General features: G+C 42.1%; 2 protein-coding genes across 4 annotated transcripts in view; one reads left to right on the top strand and one right to left on the bottom strand.

Moving 5' to 3' along the window:
* Positions 1-22,708, bottom strand: part of PTPRE (protein tyrosine phosphatase receptor type E) — a 140,419-nt gene that overhangs the window by 107,646 nt on the left and 10,065 nt on the right. The window lies entirely within an intron of this gene.
* On the top strand, positions 1,953-16,544 carry CLRN3 (clarin 3). The gene is made up of 3 exons (XM_081912863.1): positions 1,953-2,317; positions 6,379-6,558; positions 12,472-16,544. The coding sequence occupies exons 1-3, from the start codon at positions 2,089-2,091 to the stop codon at positions 12,738-12,740; spliced, it is 678 nt and encodes a 225-aa protein (XP_081768989.1). The 5' UTR covers positions 1,953-2,088; the 3' UTR covers positions 12,741-16,544.

Raw genomic sequence — 22,708 nt, 5'->3', positions numbered from 1 at the left:
CTTACAATTTTATTATAGGCTAAGAAATACATTTATTTTAAAATTAATTTTCTCATTAACTCATGCGCCCCATAGCTCCCACAATTCCTTGCAATATGAAAGCACTCCTTCTTAATGCTCCACCCTTTCAGCCCCACATTCAAGTAACCACTAGAGAATGCCCAATGGGAATAGCAATGGACATAAGTAGAGCTCCACCTGCCTGCCTGCTTTCTAACTTAGAGCCAGTCCATGGGGTGTTGCTGCCTGATGACTTCCTCTTCTTTAGTCAAAGTGGCTCCATCTGTGAATGGCTCCACCTCCTGTTAGTCACCTTACAAGTCGTAATGGACAGCAGCCAAGTGAAGAGATTTGTCTCAATCACCCTTTAGCCACTGTGTTATACTACAGTGGTACCTCGGGTTAAGTACTTACGGTAATTCGTTCCAGAGGTCCGTTCTTAACCTGAAACTGTTCTTAACCTGAAGCACCACTTTAGCTAATGGGGCCTCCTGCTGCTGCTGCGCCGCCGCTGCACAATTTCTGTTCTCATCCTGAAGCAAAGTTCTAAACCCGAGGTAATATTTCTGGGTTAGCAGAGTCTGTAACCTGAAGCGTATTTAACCTGAAGTGTATATAAGCCAAGGTACCACTGTATTTGTATCTTTCAGAATATGGGAATGACTTACTGGGGCCATAACCAAACTAAGCCTCCTAGAGCAGTGATGGCCAAACTTGGCCCTCCAGCTGTTTTTTGGACTACAACTCCCATCATCCCTCGCTAACAGGCCAGTGGTCAGGGATGTCCCAAAACACAAAACAGCTGGAAGGGAGAGTTTGGCCATCACTGTCCTAGAGCAAAAGAAGGCTTAGTTTGGTCAGAATCGAGTATACACTTCCAAAGTTAATTCTAAATACATTACTTCTGATAAATGAGCCACCATAGTCTCTAGAGAGCCATGGAAAGTTGTGTCCTGGGCTTTTTAGGCTCGTCTACCCATGTACTATCTGAAACCAGAGGAGTGCGTTGGTTGCCAAATGTGAAACATATTGGCATTATTTTTTAGCTCTCCTACCCCACTAGTAAGCCAAACTTTGGCTTAGCTCAGTAACGTATGGCAGTGAAAAGGACCAGGAAGGAGCAAAGCAGCTACAAGGTCTTCTCCAGAAGCCACATATCAGCATGATCTGGCTAAGCCATCAGTGGCGTAGCATGGGTTGTCAGCACCCGGGGCAAGGCAAGTAATTTGCGCCCCCTAACCCATGGATTTGCGCCCCCTAACCCATGGATTTGCGCCCCCTAACCCCCAGATGTTGCGCCCGGTGCGGCCGGCCCCCCCTGCACCCCCCACGCTACGCCACTGTAAGCCATAGTTTACCATGCTGAGCAAACCAGGTATCTCCCCCACCGTTTGGGAAGCAAATGAAGAAAGTTCTGACCAAAGGCAAGTCACCATTGTGTCTTTTACACATTTATAACAACAGCATGAATTGGCCCTATGTGTGTATATGCTAACCCTTTGCTATTCCTTCTTCATGTTTTCAGAAAGCAAACACAAACAAGAAGCTGAGTTTCACCCCCAAAATGTACATTGCCAAAAAATTCTATATGGGCAAAATGAAAACAACAACAACACTCATTCTACAAAATTTGAGCTTTCTAATGAATTATTTGATTATGCAAAGTTTTCACAGGAACACAGGAAGCTGCTTTATAATGAGTCAGACCATTGGTCCATTTAGCTCAGTGTTGTCTACCTACATGGAGACACCAGTGATTTAACCTGAGATCTTCGGCATGCAAAGCAGGTGTTCTCCCCCTGAGCCACAGCCCTTTCAGATCTTTACTGTTCATGGTTGGAGTGATTTTCCTGTCACTATGGCAACACTTTACTGCAGACCAAAGTTCAATGATTTTACAACTTTATTACCACTGCTGTTAGTTCAAAGTTTATGGGCATGACTTTCTGCCAACACAGATACCAGTAACAGGGTCACCATTATTCAGCAGCAGAAGGGAAGGTTCTATTCACTGCATTTCTCATTTAGAGAACTAAGAATTGAGGAGGGAAATCTTACTGCACCTCAGAAAAACACTTTTCTGATAAAATGCCATCCAAGAGAAAATCCCTGATGTTTGCTTCTGCTTTTTTCACCAGTGTTATCTCCTTGGTGATAGTTTGCCTTGTTCTTGCAACCAAAAATTGGGTTTCAAGTGAGATTAAATTCGGTGATGTAAATTCCACTGAGACAATATTCATTACATATGGACTCTTTGAAGGATCTTGTTCAAAGAACGTGCAAAATGGACTTAGTGTTGAGGATACCCCTTTCCAAGGTAACTATCTGCTGAAGTAAATATAAAGAGTTATTGTTGGGAGCTGTTTGGTTTAATGCTGTCTGTTTACTTGGGTATTGTGAACCATGGCTTTAATTTCTTTATGTGGATACTTTTATGGAAGAGAAGAGTAGCACCAGGAAGCAAAGAGCTGTAAAATAAGAATGGCAAACATTGTTACAAGCAAACTCTCTAAAAGAAAATTGACAAAATAGTCCATGAAAATGATAAGAATTAGCTGGAGCTGATAGTTACAGAGAAAGTGTTTCCAGGAAGATAGCTCTGTTTGTATTTGTATTATCTTAATTCAAGCTATAGGTGATAGAATTTCATGTCTTGTGTTAATTCACCAATTTTCCTTCCTAATAATGGCCACTTTCACACCAGCAGCAGGGTGTCCTGGGAGGCTGAAATGTCCTAGTGATTACTAGATATTACCATTTTGGATGTTAAATTTTGTGTCCATTTATTCTGTTGCACACGGACTGGCCATTTTGTCCTGTGTAGAATGCGGAAGGCCATTGCTAGCATATCATAGAATTATTACATCAGAAGATTAGCAGGTGAACAAATGTTTGATGTCAGCCAACTTTATTAGGTCCTATAGTGGTCTTGCTGGAATACATGTTTTCATCTTCAATTTATTTGTATGCCAGTTTTCACGGTAAACCTTGCTCACAGAACTACATAAAAGAAGTTTGTATATAAAATAAAGCATTGGCTAAATATAATTCACTGACAATTACAAAACATAATATTAGTGTGACTTTTTTTTTAATAGGCCAAACATCTCATATGCACTGGCTTGGGTCCTAATTTAATTTAATTTAATTTAAGGAAGTTGACAGAAAGAAAGTTTCATGTCTACTCTTTCCCTGTGTGATCAATAATAAGCGCAAGTGAGCCAATTGGAATACAATTAGATCTGGTTCATGGTTATCATTTGATAACAATGTTGTATCTTCTTCCTTACATATTTAGACTTCATACACCACAGCAAGGTTTCTCCTTTGCTTCCTGAATGCTAGCTAGTGCCCTTGGTATTCTATGAATTGTTCATTTAGTTATTGTTCATAGTTCTGAAAGGCAAAGTTTCTAAAATGCTAGATGGATGCATACCAAATGCATCAGAGTGAATAATTGATAAAAAGAGAGGAAGGAAAAGCAAAGGCTGAAATGGCTGGGAGAAACCACCATTCGCATCTAGGTTTTTCACCAAGTAGTGCCACGATTTATAATGGGATGAATCCAGATCTGCTATGAGCGGAATTCTGCTAAAGGGATACTCCCACTTGAAAAGGGGGAAGAGAGGATTTTGGTCAATTTCCTCTGTGCCCCATGAAATGCTGCTCAAGAGAGAGTTGGCGGACCCTCCAGGAAAGCATGGCAGGTGGGCTAGGCTAGGGAATGCAATGGGGAAAGGAGAGATTGGCAAAAACTGCCTTATCCACTTTCTTCATCATGGAGCCCTATGGATGGAAGGACAAGTCCCACTGCAGCATATATTCCACAGGTGTCTTGATCTTAATGGGTACTTCTCAGTGAGACCCTTTTATATCATATAGAGCATGGGTAGGCAAACTAAGGCCCGGGGGCTGGATCTGGCCCAATTGCCTTCTAAATCTGGCCTGTGGACGGTCTGGGAATCAGTGTGTTTTTACATGAGTAGAATGTGTGCTTTTATTTAAAATGCATCTCTGGGTTATTTGTGGGGCATAGGAATTCGTTCATTATTATTTTTTCAAAATATAGTCCGGCCCCCCACAAGGTCTAAGGCACAGTGGACCAGCTCCCTGCTGAAAAGGTTTGCTGACCCCTGATGTAGAGTTTCGTCAAATTACTGAACATTGTATAAATGAAGACCACAACATTTTGGAGATCTGCTATTTTCCTTTGAAATCACTCAGTAGTTTCCCATGAAAGTCCATTTTAAAGCCCAAATGTTTGCTTTTCACAGAAATTTGGTTTACTAAACTTTGAGTTCCTTCATTCAAGGATTTATTTTCTAAGTACCAAGTCTTTTAGAGTTTGTAAGTGAAACTATAGTGTCAGGTAGACTAGAACAACATAGTTGTTCTGTAATAATGCCATAAACTAGTAAGCTTTAAGAAATTGTAGAAATTCTGTGCCAAAATAGCATAGGTCTGTCAATGGGTGTCTAAATAAAGCCTCTAAGTTCAATGGCACTATACCTTTAATTGTGTTGTTTAGTCATTTAGTTGTGTCAGACTCTTCATGACCCCATGGACCAGAGCATGCCAGGCACTTCTGTTTTCCACTGCCTCCCGCAGTTTGGTCATACTCATGCTGGTAGCTTCGAGAACACTGTCCAGCCATCTCGTCCTCTGTCGTCCCCTTCTCCTTGTGCCCTCCATCTTTCCCAACATCAGGGTCTTTCCCAGGGAGTCTTCTCTTCTCATGAGGTGGCCAAAGTATTGGAGCCTCAGCTTCATGATCTGTCCTTCCAGTGAGCACTCAGGGCTGATTTCCTTAAGAATGGATAGGTTTGATCTTCTTGCAGTCCATGGGACTCTCAAGAGTATACGTTTAATTATATGATATTAAATACAAGCAACAGGGAGATTTTTATTTGTTTCCTGCTTGTGAATGTGCAGAAGCATCTGGTTGGCACTGTTGGAAACAATGCACCAAACTAGATAGAGCTTGTTCTGATCCACTAAGGCAGTTCTTACATCCCATGGATTTATATATTTGTTTACATACTATGGAAGTTGCAAAACCTCATCCCCTGATGCCACATACTTCTCTATTGCATTGGGCACTGATCTCTTGTATAGAACTTCTGTTGATACAGAGCACAGTGCTGATAATGGTGGAGACTGAGCCTGAGAGCAGAATGTAAGACAAGCTGTAAAATTCTGTAGCGTGAATTAGATCGATGCCTTTATACCACAGTTCTTGGGCTGCAAGGAATTTGCTGGCAAGAGCAATTTGCTTGTATATTATAAGGTCAGTTAATTAGTAGCCTCAATGCAAACTAACAAAGACCTCTGATATTATCCCCTAAATTTATTGTGACTGCTACTCCACTGAACAGTAAACTTGATCTTCTCTTTTATGTCTTGGAAGTTAACAGTGCAAGGCATACAAAGCTCTATCAAAGTACTGGGCTCTTAATAGCCTGCCATTAATGATTTGTATGATGCAATAAACAAACGTGGCTTCTTGGGAATGAACTGGTTTTATTCTGAAATATTTATCTGACATACTATGAATTGAGTTTTCATTCTGCCGGTACAGAAAAGGCAGCACAGGCAATCCTGGCTTGATTAGATTTAATTTGAAATATCTTGCTGAAACATGGACACTTCTGCTTTTGCATAAATACTTGTGAATAAGTTTTTTTGTGAGGAAATTAAAATCTCTCTTTGAGACACACACATGTACCTTAGTTCTCAATAAGTGCTTCTTACAATGTGGGAAATAGATGGGCAAGAAATTATCAAATGAGATATTTTATCTTAAGGGGAATATAAATTGAGTGGTTAATATCTGCAATAGCCGGTCATTATGCACATTCACCAGGCCACCTGGAATATATGCACATAATCCTTCCTTGAACAGGGAAATGTGCACAGTTCTATGTGCATAATCTTTTTCTATGCAACATCAAGAGTTGTAAACTTGCAGCTGCCCATCTACTTAGAAGCTTGTCATACTCTACTAGGTACAATGGTACATGCTCAGTTAGGCTATTTTTCAAACGGGTATTCCTTCATGTCTAAATGTTTGAACTTCAGGGATAAATTACAAAAACAGTAATTAAAAAAAAAACCTGAAAGACTGAGGAGAAACTGAATGAGCTAAACATACAAGAATATGTATAAGTCAGCTTGTCCGAATCCCAATGTAGAAGGGCAATTTCTCTAGAATCAGACATGTCTGATCATATTTGATAGCCCCTCCTGTTTCTTAGCAATACTATATAGTTAGCTTTTAAAAAATTCCATCCATAGAAACCAGTTGACACAAGGTGATTTTCATCTGAAGTATTTAATCACTGTATCTACTGATACTAACTATGATGTATTATTTTTCAGTTGTAGATTTGCTGGAAAATACTAAAACGAAGGGTTTCAACACTGTGATTATCATTCTGCTAGTTCTTAGTTTGATCAGCTCCTTCCTCAGTTCTGGATTTACATGCTACAATGCCGTTAGCAACCCCTACCAAACCTTTTTGGGCCCTATTGGGGTCTATACCTGGAATTCCATATCTGGTAAGTAATATACATTACTGTTGTTGTTGTTGCTGCTGCTGTTGTTGTTGGCATCCTTCTGTCTCAGGAGACAATGAAGGCGTGTACCTTTGAGGTGAAGTCAAACCGTTGGAGAGTTACAGCACCTGCTGTGGCTGTAGAGACCAATATGGGAGAGACATGTTCTATTGTATGTGGGGCAGGAGAAGGCGTCTAGTTTTGCTATTATGGGTTTTTCTTCTCTCTGTGTTCCTCCCAGCTGTCATTTCTCCTCTGGTCACTGCTTGTGGATATGTGACCCGGCTGTCTCCAGGCACTGTGGCCATCTGCAATGGATTCCCACACGGTGGGGTCAATGTTGCCAACCTACACGTTACATTTGCTGATATCTTTGTAACATTTGGTCTGCCAATGGGCCTGATGCCTTAAACCAGCTTCCCACAGAGTATGTCCCTGGGGATCTTGCCATCTTCCATTCTGTGGACATGACCAAGCCAGTGTGGACATACAGTTTTAAAAATATGTCAGTTTAAGGCCACTTTTCCTTGGTTTCTCAAGTTCAAAATCCAGATAGGGAGAATGAAAAACCTGGGACCAGGAAAGATGACTTACATTGTCCTGGTCAATTTTGCTGTATGGCCCGAGAACCCTCCTCTGAGATGGTCATACTTATTTGTTGCTTACATCCGTAGCTGGCAGGAGAGTTACACAGGGGGAGATGAGGGCTTCCTCTGATGCAGTAGGGGTCAGAATGGTACTCCCGCTAATGACTTGCAGTTTTCCCTAGAATCCCTGTGATTGATGATGATGCCATAAATGAAAAAAAATTCCAACACAAGTTAAACAAATCACCTATTTCGTAGATGTTTAAAAGGTAAGAAGTAGTGTTTTGCCTTGGCTGTGTGGCTGTAGTGAATGCACTGATTTTGAGAAGAAACTGCTTGCTTAATTATTTATATATCAGCATATTTCTGGGCCAATGCTTCTTTCTTTCTAAAAGGCACTCAAAGAGACTTACGTAGAATATCATGTTAAACAAGTGAGCTCACAAACTTTAGCCCACATATCTTTTCTGTTGTGTAGTGCTGTTTGGAGAGTGTAAAGGTACCCCTGCCTGTACGGGCCAGTCTTGACAGACTCTAGGGTTGTGCGTCCATCTCACATAAGAGGCCGCGGGCCAGCGCTGTCCGCAGACACTTCTGGGTCACGTGGCCAGCGTGACAAGTTGCATCTGGCGAGCCAGCGCAGCACACGGAAACGCCATTTACCTTTCCGCTAGTAAGCGGTCCCTATTTATCTACTTGCACCTGGGGGTGCTTTCGAACTGCTAGGTTGGCAGGCACTGGGACCGAGCAACGGGAGCGCACCCTGCCGCAGGGATTTGAACCGCCAACCTGATGATCGGCAAGTCCTAGGCGCTGAGGTTTTACCCACAGCGCCATCCATGTCCCATGTTTGGAGAGTGTAGTTTGAAGCAAAAAAAAAGTGGTGCAGTGGTGCAAATCTCAACATAACAGTGGATGAATATTTTCTCTCTCTTCTTTATCATGTTTTTTTTTTTTTACTAAATTTGTTAGTTGCTTTATCTTGTCCAGGGCAACTAACTAACTAACTAACTAACTAACTATCAAAACACACACACACCCTCCATAGATGCATTAAAAGCAAAGGGGGGAAATAACTACATTAGTAATATCAGGGGTCAGCAAACTTTTTCAGCAGGGGGCCGGTCCACTGTCCCTCAGACCTTGTGGGGGGCTAGACTATTTTTTTGGGGGGGGGGAATGAACGAATTCCTATGTCCCACAAATAACCCAGAGATGCATTTTAAATAAAAGGACACATTCTACTCATGTAAAAACATGCTGATTCCTGGACCATCCGCAGGCCGGATTTAGAAAGCGATTGGGCTGCATCTGGCCCCCGGGCCTTAGTTTGCTTACCCATGAGTAACATCCTACTCTCTTTTAAAAGGCACAGATAGTAAAAGCCCACTGATAATTAAAGGTCAAAGGCCTGGTTATAAAGTTTTTGCCTGGTGCCTAAAGATATGTAATAATGGCACCAAATGAGCCTCCTGTCCACAAGGGGGCAGCCATCGCAGAAAAAGGAGTTCCAAATCCAGACTAAGACACCTGAACTCTCTTGTCACTCAGTCTCATTGTAGTGTCACACACACACACAAAAAACAACCCTCCATGGAAAGACAGCATAAGAAGGCCCCTTTTGCAAGAAACAAAAACAGGTATGGATTAAGTCACAGGAAGATTATTCTAGCAATACAATGAGGTTCAGATGCTTCCTGCAGAAATACAGGACCAGGGATTGCACAATGGTTTAAAAACTGGGAGAAAATTTTGGCACAGCACTAACCGCATCAGGTAGATCATGTACTGTATATCAAATTTCCAGTTCTCAGATCAACAGGGACCATTCTTATAAACTATAGGAAATTGGTGGCTTATAACAGCAGATCATTTTTGTGTGTGCATTGCAGAGTATGCCAATAACTGCAAATTGAGAGTGCTTCCAAAATTCATCTATAACACCTATTTCTTCTGCAGCTGTGCACTGCAGAACAAGCTGAGTAATGGTGGACAAGCCATCTTTCAAGGAAGGTTGTTCAAACTTATCATGGAGGTACCCCTGTAGAGCTTCTTCAGATGCCCCCGAGTTCATATTCGAAACAGAACATAATTTAATAGAATTGTGACTGTAGATTGCTATCTGCTAATTATTTGATCTGTACTTGATCTCCTTGAAATGTAAGACTACTGCAGAGAAAGACTAATAGTTGGAGTATTTCGGTCAATAGCTGCAATCTCAATGAGCTGTGTATGGCTAGGCACATGGAAACTGAATGCAGTCAGGGTTTTTTGTTTCGTTTTTGTTTTTAAATTACAATAGCAGCTCCAACAGCTGCAGAAGCAAGACGTGCTTAAATCTCAACAGCTCCTTTGGATTGCAGCCAATATTTCTTAAATAAACTCAGTATTTCACTCATAATACAAGTATAAGCAGAATCCATTTGTACAAAGACACATCAGCTTTATCATCTCCCTACTTAAATTTAAATATTATACATTTTATTTGTGGGTTTAATGAACGGTGGAGGTTGCATATAAACTAGCAACACTTGAATGAGAAGTCTCTTTGATTAGGCTTCTGGAACAAACTATTAATCATGAGCATTTGCTTTCACTACATGGCAGCAAAATTGGAATATGCGATATAAATTAACTAACCATATGATAATAGTAGTCAGCAGGTATTATTCAAATAAACACGTAACAAGGAAATGATCATCAGGACCAGCTCTACCATTGGGCAGAGTGAGGCAGCTGCCTCACATGACAGATGTTCAATGGCAGTGCAATATCTCCCCACTATTATCCAGAATCTTGTAAGCCAGCTTGCTCTGCACCCCCAAAGATAGCCTGTTGTTTCCAGGTTTGATGGAGAAAGGAAAGCTGTCATTTGAACAGTGTTAAATAAGATACAAGTTCAGCTGGATTCTATGGAAGCTGCTGTTCCATTAGAGTAACAGATTTCTAGTTGTGCAATGGAGCTTTCTTCTCCTCTCTCCTGTAGCCTCATGTGTACTCCAAAAATCTGGTTCAGAGGGTCAGAGAACTTTCTGGAGCATATTTTGAGGGCATTTGGGGGGGGGGAGTGGAAGGCTTGTTGCGTGAGTGGAACTCTCCACATACACTGTTGGATACAAGCCTGGATGAAATGGGATGGTACCATCTTATCCATTGCCTCAGGCAGCAAAATGTATTGGGCCAGCCTCAATGATGACATAGCAATGTCCAAAATAGCTCTGGGAGAATGTGACATCCCAGGATGCCCTCTGGAGGAAAGGCATTTCTCCTGCCTAGATGCAGTGTGTGTTAGTCCCTCAAACAAGTGTATGGGAACTGCAACTAACATGATGCCCTGGCACTGGTGAATGATTCACGCAGCTCTCATCTTGTAATCTAAGGGCCCAAACTGAAGTGCTGCACAAGATCTGTGAGTGGCTCTCTTGACGTTGTTTTCAGACTTTGAAGCAGCAGTTGGGAACTCTGATTTTGATCAGAGCAGAGAAAAAGTAGGGATTAGTCATTTCCCCCTGCACAATTTCCCACAATCTAAATCATCCACACATCCCAAAGCTATTAGCCCCCTGAGAAAGATGCAGGCATGAAGCAGGTGTCCCGCCAGGAGGCAACCTAGAGCATGGAAATGGCATAGAGAAGCTTAATTGCTTGCCCAACGCTGCTGTGATGGCTAATTTGTCATCGCTCCTTTGTGATATTGGTCCTAATAAAGGTGTTATGCTGCTATAACTTCTGCATGTCTTTTTCCTAATTGACCAGCAAAGGTCCTATGATGTCTGATCTGTGGCAGTTATGATACACGCAACTGTCACTTGATGGGTCACACTGCTCTAGTAAATACAGATATCAGATTTCTCCAAGATAACGTTGTGTCATTTATTTTACAATCAGGGGGTAGTTTTAGCATTTACATTACGATGGTCCTATTCTGTACTAGCTGTCTCCCACACAAATCCCATCTGCACTTTGCCTCAGGCTGAGTTTCCACTCTCCTACATAAAACCTCCCAGACATTTTCCACCCAAAACATAACAAGCCTGTTAAAGAAATATCACCACAAGACCGTTGCTACATTTTGAATTTTAATAAAAGTTGTGAGGTTAGTAAAGCCTTGAAGAGGGCAGCATGAGAACTGGAGTTGCAAAAATAGGGCAAAACTTTGCTAAGAGAAAAATCAGCAATACATCAGGTTCTGTAGAGGAGGGGAGAGACAGAGAGAGCAGATTTCTAGATGTTTCAGAAAGTCGAGATATGTTAGAATGTAAGATGAACTCCATCAAATATTTCCCTGGGGGTATAACCCTTCATTCCCCTATTTGGCTTACATCTGGTTTCTTTTGATGTACTTTGCTATCCTTGTGATCTTGCTACTGAAATAACTCCAGTTCTTACACTAAATATGTCTCAAGAGGCTCCTGCTTTTTCTAACGGCAAGCTTTGGACTAAAAGAATTTATTCACAGGGAATGGGGGAGCCTGTTACAAAATATACCAGCATTAGATCGTTCCCATATAATATCTTTTTTTGTTGAAAGATGGTTCTTACTACCAGAGTACTTTACTTTTCTGCTTTCCAGCTTAATAGTTCATTTTGGAAGTGATTTGGTACCAGTAGAGGAAGATTTCTGAAGCACTGTAAAAATGTCAGGTTCCAGTATCAGCAGATGAAAATCAGGCTAGTTGGTCCTAAATTTAGCACCCCTGTGCCGAGTTTATGCCATTTTAGGCTTTTTCCAGACTTTAGAGCCTTGGAAATGGTGGTATTTCCAGATCTGTATAACACCTAAATAGGGTTTATTCATCACTTGTATTTCAGGATAGTCCCAATTACAGTCTGATTCTGAGCGTATTTACTTGGCATCAAGTCCCACTGCATTCAGTGGGGCTTTTACACAGGTAAGTCTGCAAATGCCAGGCTTCAGTGGGAGCACACCTTTCTGCTGCTTTCCAAAACAAAAGTTAAGTGTCAGGCATTGGAGCTCAGACTGGAAAGGACATGTTTTTCCTTTGAATTGTGATAATCTGATGTCCAGTGATTAAAAAAAAAAAATGAGAGTGAGCTAGGCTAGATTGCATTCCCTACCACTGATTTAGATAAAGTGGGGTGGGGGGAGAGGTCAAGACTTGTGAATTGCAAAAAGAGAATTTCCCGATAATTCAAGCACTGCTCCACCAGCCTTGCCCTTTCTTCCAACCCCACCTAAGCCTCTGACAGCCTTATTCTGCAAATTTTGTTGACAACAGAAAAGAACTTTGAAAAAAAATATTCATCTGCCTACTATCACTTTCCCAAACTAATATCAGAAATATTTGCTTTCCTTTTTATTTTTAAGGCATCTGCTCCCTCCTGGGCTTGTTTCTGTTTCCTGCAAATGTGGAAGTGAACGAACTGTCCATTGAGCTGGCTGCACCTTGCGGTCCTTCAAAGGAAGCCACACTCTCTAACACTTATGGATACTCATACTGGATCGTGCTCCTTATAGTCCTTTCAAATGCTGCAGCTATCATTATCATTGTTTTCTACCAACGTGCAAGGTATTCGAAAAGGAAAGAGCGAGAGAGACCCATGGAAATTGCACCCAAAGATGGCATTTTATTTTGATGGAATCTGCTGCTCAATTTCAAGGACAAGTGGGCAGTCTAAACTGCCATCATTTACATGTATGTCAGGCCCATTAACTTATGTAGGGTGGATAATTCAGCGCAGGGTTGCTACCTACCGGTATATGAATAAAATAGAACAACAGTGTGGACAATTGGGGTTGATAAATGGAAAAGGTCTGTGTTTTCCAGAACTACGCTATAATTTATTTCAGATTCTGTCCACTAAGTAAGGTCTTTCTACAGGTCTGTACAACTTGTAACTCCAAATCTGTTATATATTTGATTCTGTCTAACTGAATCTGCAATTACATTTCACTTACTATGAGGTTATGTTGGACCTACTGTTCTAGTGTACCTGCTCCTTTTACATAATATATGTTACTTAATGAAAAGGCATAGTTGTGAACCCTAGCTTGTGTATGTGACCCTTCATCAACCTGGTCACTCCCAGATATTTTTGACTACAACATCCATCAGTCCCAGCGTCCCATTTACATGTAAATTGGATGCTGACCAATGCTCCATTGAGTTACCTAGTAATTTGTGGCTTACTCAAAGAAACACTGGAGACTATGGGACTTAAGACCACAGAGCAACTTTCCTGGCAATACTACTCTTTCAAAATTCTCATGCTTTCTTGTATGTCCTTTAGATCACTGGTCTTCAACAGGTGGTTTGGTACCCAGTCATGGCCTGATCCAAAGTGGGTCACAACAGGAGCACTACCACCAGGCAAATGTATGGTAAAAATTTAAGAAATGGGTCCCCAAATGCATGCATGGGTTAAAACTAGGTCCTGGATCTGAAAAGGTTGAAGATACCTGCTTTAGAGTAAATGTTCTACATCAATGGCATGAATCACATTTGTGCGCCTGAGAGCCCCAAGCTGATAATTTTCTGAAAGGAGATTGAGATCTGCATTTCCTGCTGGTGGTGATTATTATATGAAATTGGGAAATCTCCTGAGGCTTGTCCACCACTGATAACAGTCTCGTGCTGCTGTACAATTGCTGGAGCCATGCTGAGCCACTTATTTTCAAAAACCAAGACATGGATTCTCTGATAATACAAATGCTCTGCTTCTGTCATAAGGTCTGATTGTAGATTTAATCACATTGCATGATGGATGTTGGCTCAGCAAAACAGTGACAATTGCTCGCTGAAGCTCACTGTGAAAATTTTTGCAGCTCAAGCAGAACTGGCAAATGCTTGGCTGTGTGCCAGTTTCGCTTGTGGGGGCAAATGTCTGATTATTTTAGCCTAAACATCTGCAGGGGCAGAAAGTAGTTTTTACGCTGTATAAAATCTTCAGTTATCTCTCAAAGGATTGATTCAGCATGAACATGTGGAACTTACCTTGTTTGGGTACAAGCCAGTCTTGTGGCCCTTAAACTTCATTGTTTGATGACCACTGTTCCAGTTCACTTGATCTTCGCAAAGCACCACATTTTCTTACTTTACACAGTCACCACAGCAAAAAAAAAAAAAAGCTTCAAAAGCTTCTGAATGCAAACTCGGCTGCTGCATTTGACCTCTGTGACCTTGCTGCAATGAAGCTATATGCATACATGGAGGAGGAGGAGAATTAGCTACACAGAAGGGCTTCTTGAATGTTTCCACAGCAACTAGTCGCGCTGCTGAACTGGCAAGCCACTTTTCAATTCAGAACTTGCAATATAAATTTAAAAGTGGTTTGCCTTTTCAGCATGTGGTAGAAATCCCCTCCCCCTTCAAATATCTAGCACTCCATCCTGCCCCCCTATTTTGATTGCATTCTTGGGAACCCCCTCCAAGGAGCATTTAGGATAAGTTCAACCAGCTCGCTAATCTAAGAGTGATTTTATTTCCCGCCAAGAACCAATTTGCATGTCTGCTTCAGTTCTTGTCCTTCGTGGTTTTCAGTCGGCCTGGATTAGTGAATCTGTGCCAAAAGCCAGATCTAGAAAGACGTCAGCTGTTGGAGTGAAGTGCCATCCACTTGATAGCTGCCACAGAAAAGAAGCCATAACTGATTCTAAATTCCCTAGGATATTCTTGTTTGGAATCTTATCTCATTTGCAAGTAATACAGGTGTTACCTTTCTGTCTCAGCCACCCCGCCTCCCTGGGGAAAACAACCGCTTGGGAAAATCTTTAGACTGGGGAAATAACACAAGGGGAAAGGGGGTTAATTCTCTTCCCTTCCATCTGCATCACAGCCCAGATCCTATTTTCCACCCATGACTGCTTTTATTTTTAAAACAAATGGTCATCTTGAAACAAATAGGTCTGCTCTTTGACAGGGAGGCACTGATCCTATCCTGAATGTGCATGGGAGTAGATATTTGAATGCTTTCATTTAGGGCTGAAGAAGAATTGCTATGCTGTACAGACTACAGAATTGATCTTTTGCAATTTTCTATTAATTCTGCTCCCGCAGACCTAAGTCTACAGTAAAGCTTATTAATCATTAGCACAGTTAGGAGGGGTACCGTACATTTAAAAAGATCAGTTTCCATGTTGTTTGTCTAGGGTAAAAATGGAGGAAGGGAAAACAGTTTGTGGCTGTTTTCTCAAGCTGCTTGCTACAGTAGGATGCTTAATCACTTGCTTGTGGGTTCAGGAGGCAGTCTAGCATCCATGAAGGCTGTTCTCAAAGCCAGGTACCAGAAAGGCTTATAAGGACTGCTAAAAGAAAGCTAGCTTTATTGTTTGAAATAAGCCTAGGTAAGACTGTCCCCAGACCACATCCAACTGAGCATCCATCATTTCTTACTTGCACAAAGCTTATGCAGAGGTTAAATTCTATCTGGTCTTTGTTTTGATTAGTTTGCAGGGATGTTACACAACAATGAGCATTCATCCAGCTGGATATTTATAAGTCTTCCCATTAAACATTTGTTCATCTCTCATTTTTCTGTGCATTTCCCTCTCACTTTTCTAACTACAAAGAGTCTGTTTCTTTTTTAAAGGGAGGTTGGTGCACTAGGGTGACATTTTATTCCACTTTAATTGTGCAAACCTAAATTTCCTGGTATGCACCTGAATTCCTCCTGCAAAATAGTGACAGGGGTATTCAACTAAATTGTTGTGCAAGTGCAAGGATTAGGGCTAGCAAAGCACAGGTTTTCACTCCCCCCCCCCCCCCGCTCATCCTCAAATCTGCTCTAGAGGGTTGGGGAAAACCCCAGAATAGATTTAGGGGCCATGGAGAAAGGGGGAGATCATTATATTGCACTGGCAGAATGATTTGCTTAAAGCTATTGTGGTCTAAACCACTGAGGCTAGGGCTTGCCGATCAGAAGGTCAGCAGTTTGAATCCCCATGATAGGGTGAGCTCCCGTTGCTCAGTCCCAGCTCCTGCCAACCTAGCAGTTCGAAAACACGTCAAAGTGCAAGTAGATAAATAGGTACCGCTCCAGCGGGAAAGTAAACAGCATTTCCATGCACTGCTCTGGTTTAGCCAGAAGCAACTTAGTCATGCTGGCCACATGACCCAGAAAAACTGTCTTTGGACAAACGTCGGCTCCCTTGGCCAGTAAAGCGAGATGAGCGCCACAACACCAGTCGTTCGCGACTGGACTTAACTGTCAGGGGTCCTTTACTGTTATGTACTAAGCTTGGGCCCTAGAACAATAGACAAGTAGGATCCTAGAATGCAACAACTGATTGGCTTGCAGGAGAAGACCAATCAGGCTCCAGGAGGAAAGCAGAATCAGCCAATCAGACGGGACTCATTGTGTAAATAATGTATATAAAAGCCTGAGGTTTGGGGGACAATTAAATCAATGTTTTACAAGCAGCAATAAAGAGCATGAAATCACTACAGGACTCCGAGTATATTTCATTTACCTTTTTTTTTACTATGTATACGACCAAGAGTCTGGACGCAGCTTGCATTACAACACAGATCACTGAGTAGGGAAGCAAGGAGAGATTTAAATGAGGGCAACAATTGGGCACTTACAATTTCTCTTGGAGATGAAAGTCACATAAGTTCTCCTTAAATATGGGCATAAGGGAAAGCTGTTTTTAGATTATGAGTAGATGGTATATCTACTCAGACCAGATACAAAAGAATCAATAAAAAAGATATTACCACAGGTTGGAAGTGTTAAAAAGAAAGAGGAGGGGCTTTCCCCATATGGGTGGGAACGAGTTAGGAGAAGGAAATATAAAAACCAAATGAAAAAGATCTTAAGGTATGAAATCACCCTCCAATTTTTCCTATTAAATTATGTGGAAAGTTTTCCTATTATGTTCTGACGGTGTCATAACATAAAGAATTAGCTTCCTACACTTTAACACTTTAGCTACAGCAAGAGTACTACTTTTTCCCAGAACATGCAAACACACCATCTTTTAAGAAATGGCTGGAGAAACTGCTATGCCTAAATTGATTCATTAGGTAAAAAGGTAAAGGTAAACAACCCCTGGACGGTTAAGCCCAGTCAAAGGTGACTATGGGGTAGGGGGTTCATCTCGCTTTCAGGCCAAGGGGCGTTTGTCCACAGACAGCTTTCCAGATCATATGGCCTGCATGACTAAACCGCTTCTGGCGCAACGGGACTCTGTAACAGAAGCCAGAGTGCACAGAAATGTTGTTTACCTTCCCACTGCAGTGGTACCTATTTATCTACTTGCACTGGAGTGCTTTCGAACTGCTAGGTTGGCAGAAGCTGGGACAGAGCAATGGGAGCTCACCCCGTCACAGGGATTCGAACCACTGACCTTCTGATCAGCAAGGCCAAGAGGCTCAGTGGTTTAGACCACAGCACCACCCATGTCATTACCTCAGATTCAGAGAACAAAAACAAAGTTACGATAGTTTTATGACAAGATAATATAGCGTTATTGAGTAGCCCCCAAAATAATGGTTGTGGCCAAACATAACATCAGTTTATACAGTATTAAGAATCAATATAACCAGCTCTGATTCTATTACAAAACAACACTTTTATTTTCCTTCAGCAAAGCAATGATTTTTCCTTCTATTTATCAGTTTGGTGTGCTATGTTTAAGCTTGTGATATTTACAACTGATTATCATATTTGATAAAACTATGATGTGCCAATGATATTTATAAGTTAAATAAAAATTGTGAATCTTTTTTAAAAAGCAATTTCTCTTAGAGGTACAGGCACACACCACACACATAATTCAGCGTTTATAGCAAATGTTTACAGCTTCATTTTGTGAAGTACAGTAAATATTTTTCACTAAAGTGCTTGGTTGACGTAACCTGCAAGTACATCTTCCTCCTTCCTTCCCTACCACAAAAATTCTTCTGGGAGACCAAGCACTTGTCAAAGCATCCCCATATTATTGAGTATACCCTCTCTGAGATTACATGATATATGTACCACCTTATGGGACCAGGAAACATCAGGCACTTAGCAATTGTACGGTAAAGAGAGCCAAATGTTGCTGCAAGCGCATTGCAAAAGGCCTCCCAAGGGTCGAAAAGAGAAGATACATATCAGAGAATGCCAACCACAGCACTTTATAAACATGTATTTGCTACTGCAGGACATTACTCATAATCGCACAGGATGGCACATGTTCTGCCTCTGTGAACAGGCAAAGGTCAAGTTAATTTAAAAGGTGAAATCAATCTGTGTCTTCAACAGTACACAAGCCAGCTTGTAGATATAATAGGAACCAAAGACTGAGATGTTGCAAAAATGAAACCAGGAACCTCACGGTCCATTAGGGACAGTTCACTTTTTGGACATTCTCCCTAAAATACATCCATCAGAGTCTGCTGAATTGATGCAATGAATTTGGATGAGTGGAGGATGCCGGTTGTTTTGCGAATGGTCACAGCACCACTGTATGGAAAGTCCAAACACTATTTTGTTTAAAGGGGCAAGTGCTTTTTGCTCAAACAATGACATCCCAATAAACCTTTTGGTCACAGGATTTTTCTGTGGATTTTGACAATCAGAATTCTTCTCCATCTGGCATTCATTGTCACATAAGTAGCAAGGGTTTCAGTTTGCATTAATCCGGGTCAGAAGATTCCTAGGCAGGGCTACTGTTATCCGCAACTCACATTCATTCTAAAAGGGCATCATTGACATCTTTATGGTACATCTAAGTTTTTTCATTGTCTGTAAATCTTATTCCCCACCACCACTCACTTATTCATGAGATGTTTAAAGCCTAATAAGGCATTTCCAAATCTTTCCAAAGGAGAGACAGGTGAGTCAAGGACATCTTTTCTGTTTTCTTCTGCACCACTTTAAATAACATGCAAGAATGATGAGGAAGTGCATAAGTGGGAGAGAATCCAGCAGGAGACAGATTTTGAAAACAAAAGAATTTACCGTATTTTTTGCACCATAACACTCACTTTTTTCCTCCTAGAAAGTAAGGGAAAATGTCTGTGCGTGTTATGGAGGAAATGCCTACGGGTGGCATGCCTACGGATTTTCCTCCTCTAAAAACTATGTGCGTGTTATGGTCGGGTGCGTGTTATAGAGCGAAAAATACGGTATATTGTTCGAAATCAACCATTGTTGGCAATCAGAACTGCCAACACCGCCTGTCTTTCAGGAATGTGGGGAGATCTATGTTCAGCTTCCAGAACAACTTTCAGTCTAGAGACTCACAATTCAGAAATGGCTAGAGAAAGGAGCAGGTGGACAAGTCAACATTTTTCTTCCTCCTCTATCAAAGCTTCATCTGCACCGGGGGAAGCCAGCCTGGAGTCTGACTCCAGAGAGGTGAAAAGTAGTCTTTGGGGACCTGTACCAGCCAGGAGAAGCAGGTGGCGCTGTGGGTTAAACCACAGAGCCTAGGGCTTGCCGATCAGAAGGTCGCGGTTCGAATCCCCGCGACGGAGTGAGCTCCTGTTGCTCAGACCCTGCTCCTGCCAACCTAGCAGTTCGAAAGCACGTCAAAGTGCAAGTAGATAAATAGGTACCGCTCCAGCGGGAAGGTAAACGGCGTTTCCGTGTGCTGCTCTGGTTCGCCAGAAGCAGCTTAGTCCTGCTGGCCACATGACCTGGAAGCTGTCTGCGGACAAACACTGGCTCCCTCGGCCAATAAAGCGAGATGAGCGCCGCAACCCCAGAGTCGGCCACAACTGGACCTAATGGTCAGGGGTCCCTTTACCTTTACCTTACCAGCCAGGATGCGAGAATCAGAGACAGGGAGGTGGAGGAAGAGGAAGGCCAGGCAAGTGAAGGGCTGGGTGCTTCCCCACTGTTTCCCAGAACCAGGTGAGAACTGAAGCGGGAAGAGTAGAAGCAACTTCCATTTCGGTGTAGTCTCCAGATGCTTGCATGCCACCTGTTTGGTGCAGGGACATAAAATTGGTGGAGTGGTCCCCGGTTGCTGTGACTGCTACATAGAGCACAGACTTGGGAATAGCTGCCTGGATGCTAGACTGGTGTGTGTAGATCTCCAGTGCTGTAGAAGTGACTGTGTTCTTTGACAATACAGAGTTAACACTCTGCCGTGTGCATTCCTTTGGCCAGGAAGTGCCCTTGACATTTACAAAAAAAAAATCAGTGTACTTTCAGAGTTCACTATGATAGTTATGCGAAACAGAGACCAGAACTAGGAGAGTTTCGTGGGCTACTACTATACTGCCATCCTGTCTTGTTCCAAAGTAAGTTTGCTTATTCTCTTTCCAGAGAAGCGGAAGCAGCAAGACAAGCCTCCAAATGTCTTCAAGCCTGGTATCACACAAAGAAATTGGTCTGGCCCCTGGAAACCAGCCTGCTCCAAAAATGAATGGAGTTGCATACGGCAGTTTCATCCTTTTAGCGAAAATGAGCACTGACAGTTTTCCCTTAGGTGAAATAGAATATATATATATAAATATATATAAAGCTTGCAGTGTCAGCTTGATACAGTGCAGAAATAAAATCAAGTGCTTATGTTATCTGAAGAGCAGAGGGAGTAATTTAGTAAAAGGAAGAGGCATGCTTGTCAGTTTTGAGCACAGCTCCGTCTACGTGATTATAGGAGTAGTCTGCTCTGGTCAGGAATGAGAGCCAGTCTGGAAAGCCCATGATGTTGTTTTCTTGGGCTCCACATCCTGTGACCAAAGTGAGATGATTTTGCAGACCAAGGATCAGGAAGCATTGCACTCTGAAGATGGTCATTTGCATCTTGCTGTAAGCTGACCTACATTCTAGAAATAAGAACTGATTTTATTTCTGAAGCTTTTTGCATCAGGTTCTAATCTATGACATGCTAGAAATAGATTAGGAGGAGCCTGCTTTTACCATCCACAAAAGTTATGCTTTGAACAGAGCTGATCTGACCTGCTGCTTAAGTCAGACAGGGGTCTTCAATATGATGCAGAAAGAATTGGAGGAAATAAAAAGATAGTGGTTAATGGATAGGCACGTTTATAGACCACCCCATGACAACTCAGAGTCCTTTGCGGGGCTAACAGCATAACAGAATAACAATTCTATAATACATGACAATGAGATAAAATGCAGCATTAAAACAACATCAGGAAAGATCTGGAGGAACAGACCAAGGAAACAGAGAGCAGAGAATAAAAACCAGCAAAGCAGGGTTAAAAGCTGAAACAGAATTTAGAAGGCCCAAGGGTGGCACTGTGGGTTAAACCACAGAGCCTAGGGCTTGCCGATCAGAAGGTCGGCAGTTCGAATCCCCATGATAGGGTGAGCTCCCGTTGCTCGGTCCCTGCTCCTGCCCACCTAGCAGTTTGAAAGCACGTCAAAGTGCAAGTAGGTAAATAGGTACCGCTCCTGCGGGAAGGTAAACGGCATTTCCGTGCGCTGCTCTGGTTCACCGGCTCCCTCGGCCAATAAAGCGAGATGAGCGCTGCAACCCCAGAGTCGGTCATGACTGGACCTCATGGTCAGGGGTCCCTTTACCTTTACCTTTAAGGGCAAAATAAAAACCGAGGCTGGTGACAATTTTAATCCAAAATATTTGGAGGGCACCAGGATTTCCCAAACTTGGGTCTCCAGCTGCTGTTGGACTACAATTCCCATCATCCTCAACCACTGGTTCTGCTAGCTAGGAATGATGGGAGTTGTAGTCCAAAAACAGCTGGAGACCCAAGTTTGAGAAACCTTGTACTAGACTAAGAACTTTAAAAATACAGGAATATGATTCTTTATTTTACTGGATAATATTGTGTGATGTTTGTATAATAGAAGTATATTCTATACCCTCACCAGGTTGGTACGGTACTGTATAGCTGTGTGAAGTGAGAAAAGCCTTCTCAGAAAGTCAGATGCAGGATCAGCCATGGCCTCTGTTAAAGCGAATGTAAGATGTACTAGCAAGACAGGAAGCTTGACAATAATAGGATGAGCTATTTATTGCCACAGATTCTCAGGGCCCCAGGCGAGACTGAAGTAGGTGTTACATAAATAGGGATGGTGATGCGCTCACTTCTCTTAAAGCGTTTAGCGTCCAAATGAAGCAAAATAACTATTAATCATACCTAACAAATATGATAATAGGAGGTTGATTTGCACATTACAAGGAGGAAGTGAAAACAGCACGTCACTTCTGAAGGAATGCTTGAGGAAGGGGAAACACATGCATCTCCCATGAGGGGAATGAACAGTGGAAGGCATCATAGGCGCAGGGTCAACAGTGTGCGCACATGGATACTATCATTGCACACTTAGATCTGTAGAGTTGGAAGGGACCACGAGGGTCATCTACGCCCTGCAATACAGCAATCTTTTGCCCCATGTGGGGCTTGAACCCACAACTTTGAGGTTAAGACTCCACTGACTGAGTATCTGGGAGACGTCAGGAGCATGAGCACCCCCTCCTCAAGAAGCCCTTTCCAAACCCAGAAGTGTGGGACAGAATTAGCCTAGTTGCAAAGGTGCTTGGTCAGATTATATTCGCTGGCCAGCACCAGGCATACATAAAAGGAGGGGGAAATGCTATAAATAAGTCAGAAATTACCGGTAAATCGTTATAAGAAAAGGGGGGGGGGGGAATTGCTATGGAAAATTGCTTAGTAATTTCT

The sequence above is a fragment of the Podarcis melisellensis genome, assembly GCF_964234715.1.
Source record: "Podarcis melisellensis genome assembly, chromosome: 5".
Lineage (NCBI taxonomy): Eukaryota > Metazoa > Chordata > Lepidosauria > Squamata > Lacertidae > Podarcis > Podarcis melisellensis.
The sequence above is the reverse complement of the archived record's forward strand: the minus strand, read 5'-3'. Positions and strand labels throughout refer to the sequence as shown.

What these genes read in the sequence shown, in the direction of transcription:
- CLRN3 (XM_081912863.1), top strand. Translation starts at nt 2,089, where the DNA reads ATGCCATCCAAGAGAAAATCCCTGATGTTTGCTTCTGCTTTTTTCACC. An exon ending in TGAGGATACCCCTTTCCAAG is followed by an intron (nt 2,318 to 6,378) that starts GTAACTATCTGC and finishes ATTATTTTTCAG; the next exon opens with TTGTAGATTTGCTGGAAAAT. An exon ending in TACCTGGAATTCCATATCTG is followed by an intron (nt 6,559 to 12,471) that starts GTAAGTAATATA and finishes TTTATTTTTAAG; the next exon opens with GCATCTGCTCCCTCCTGGGC.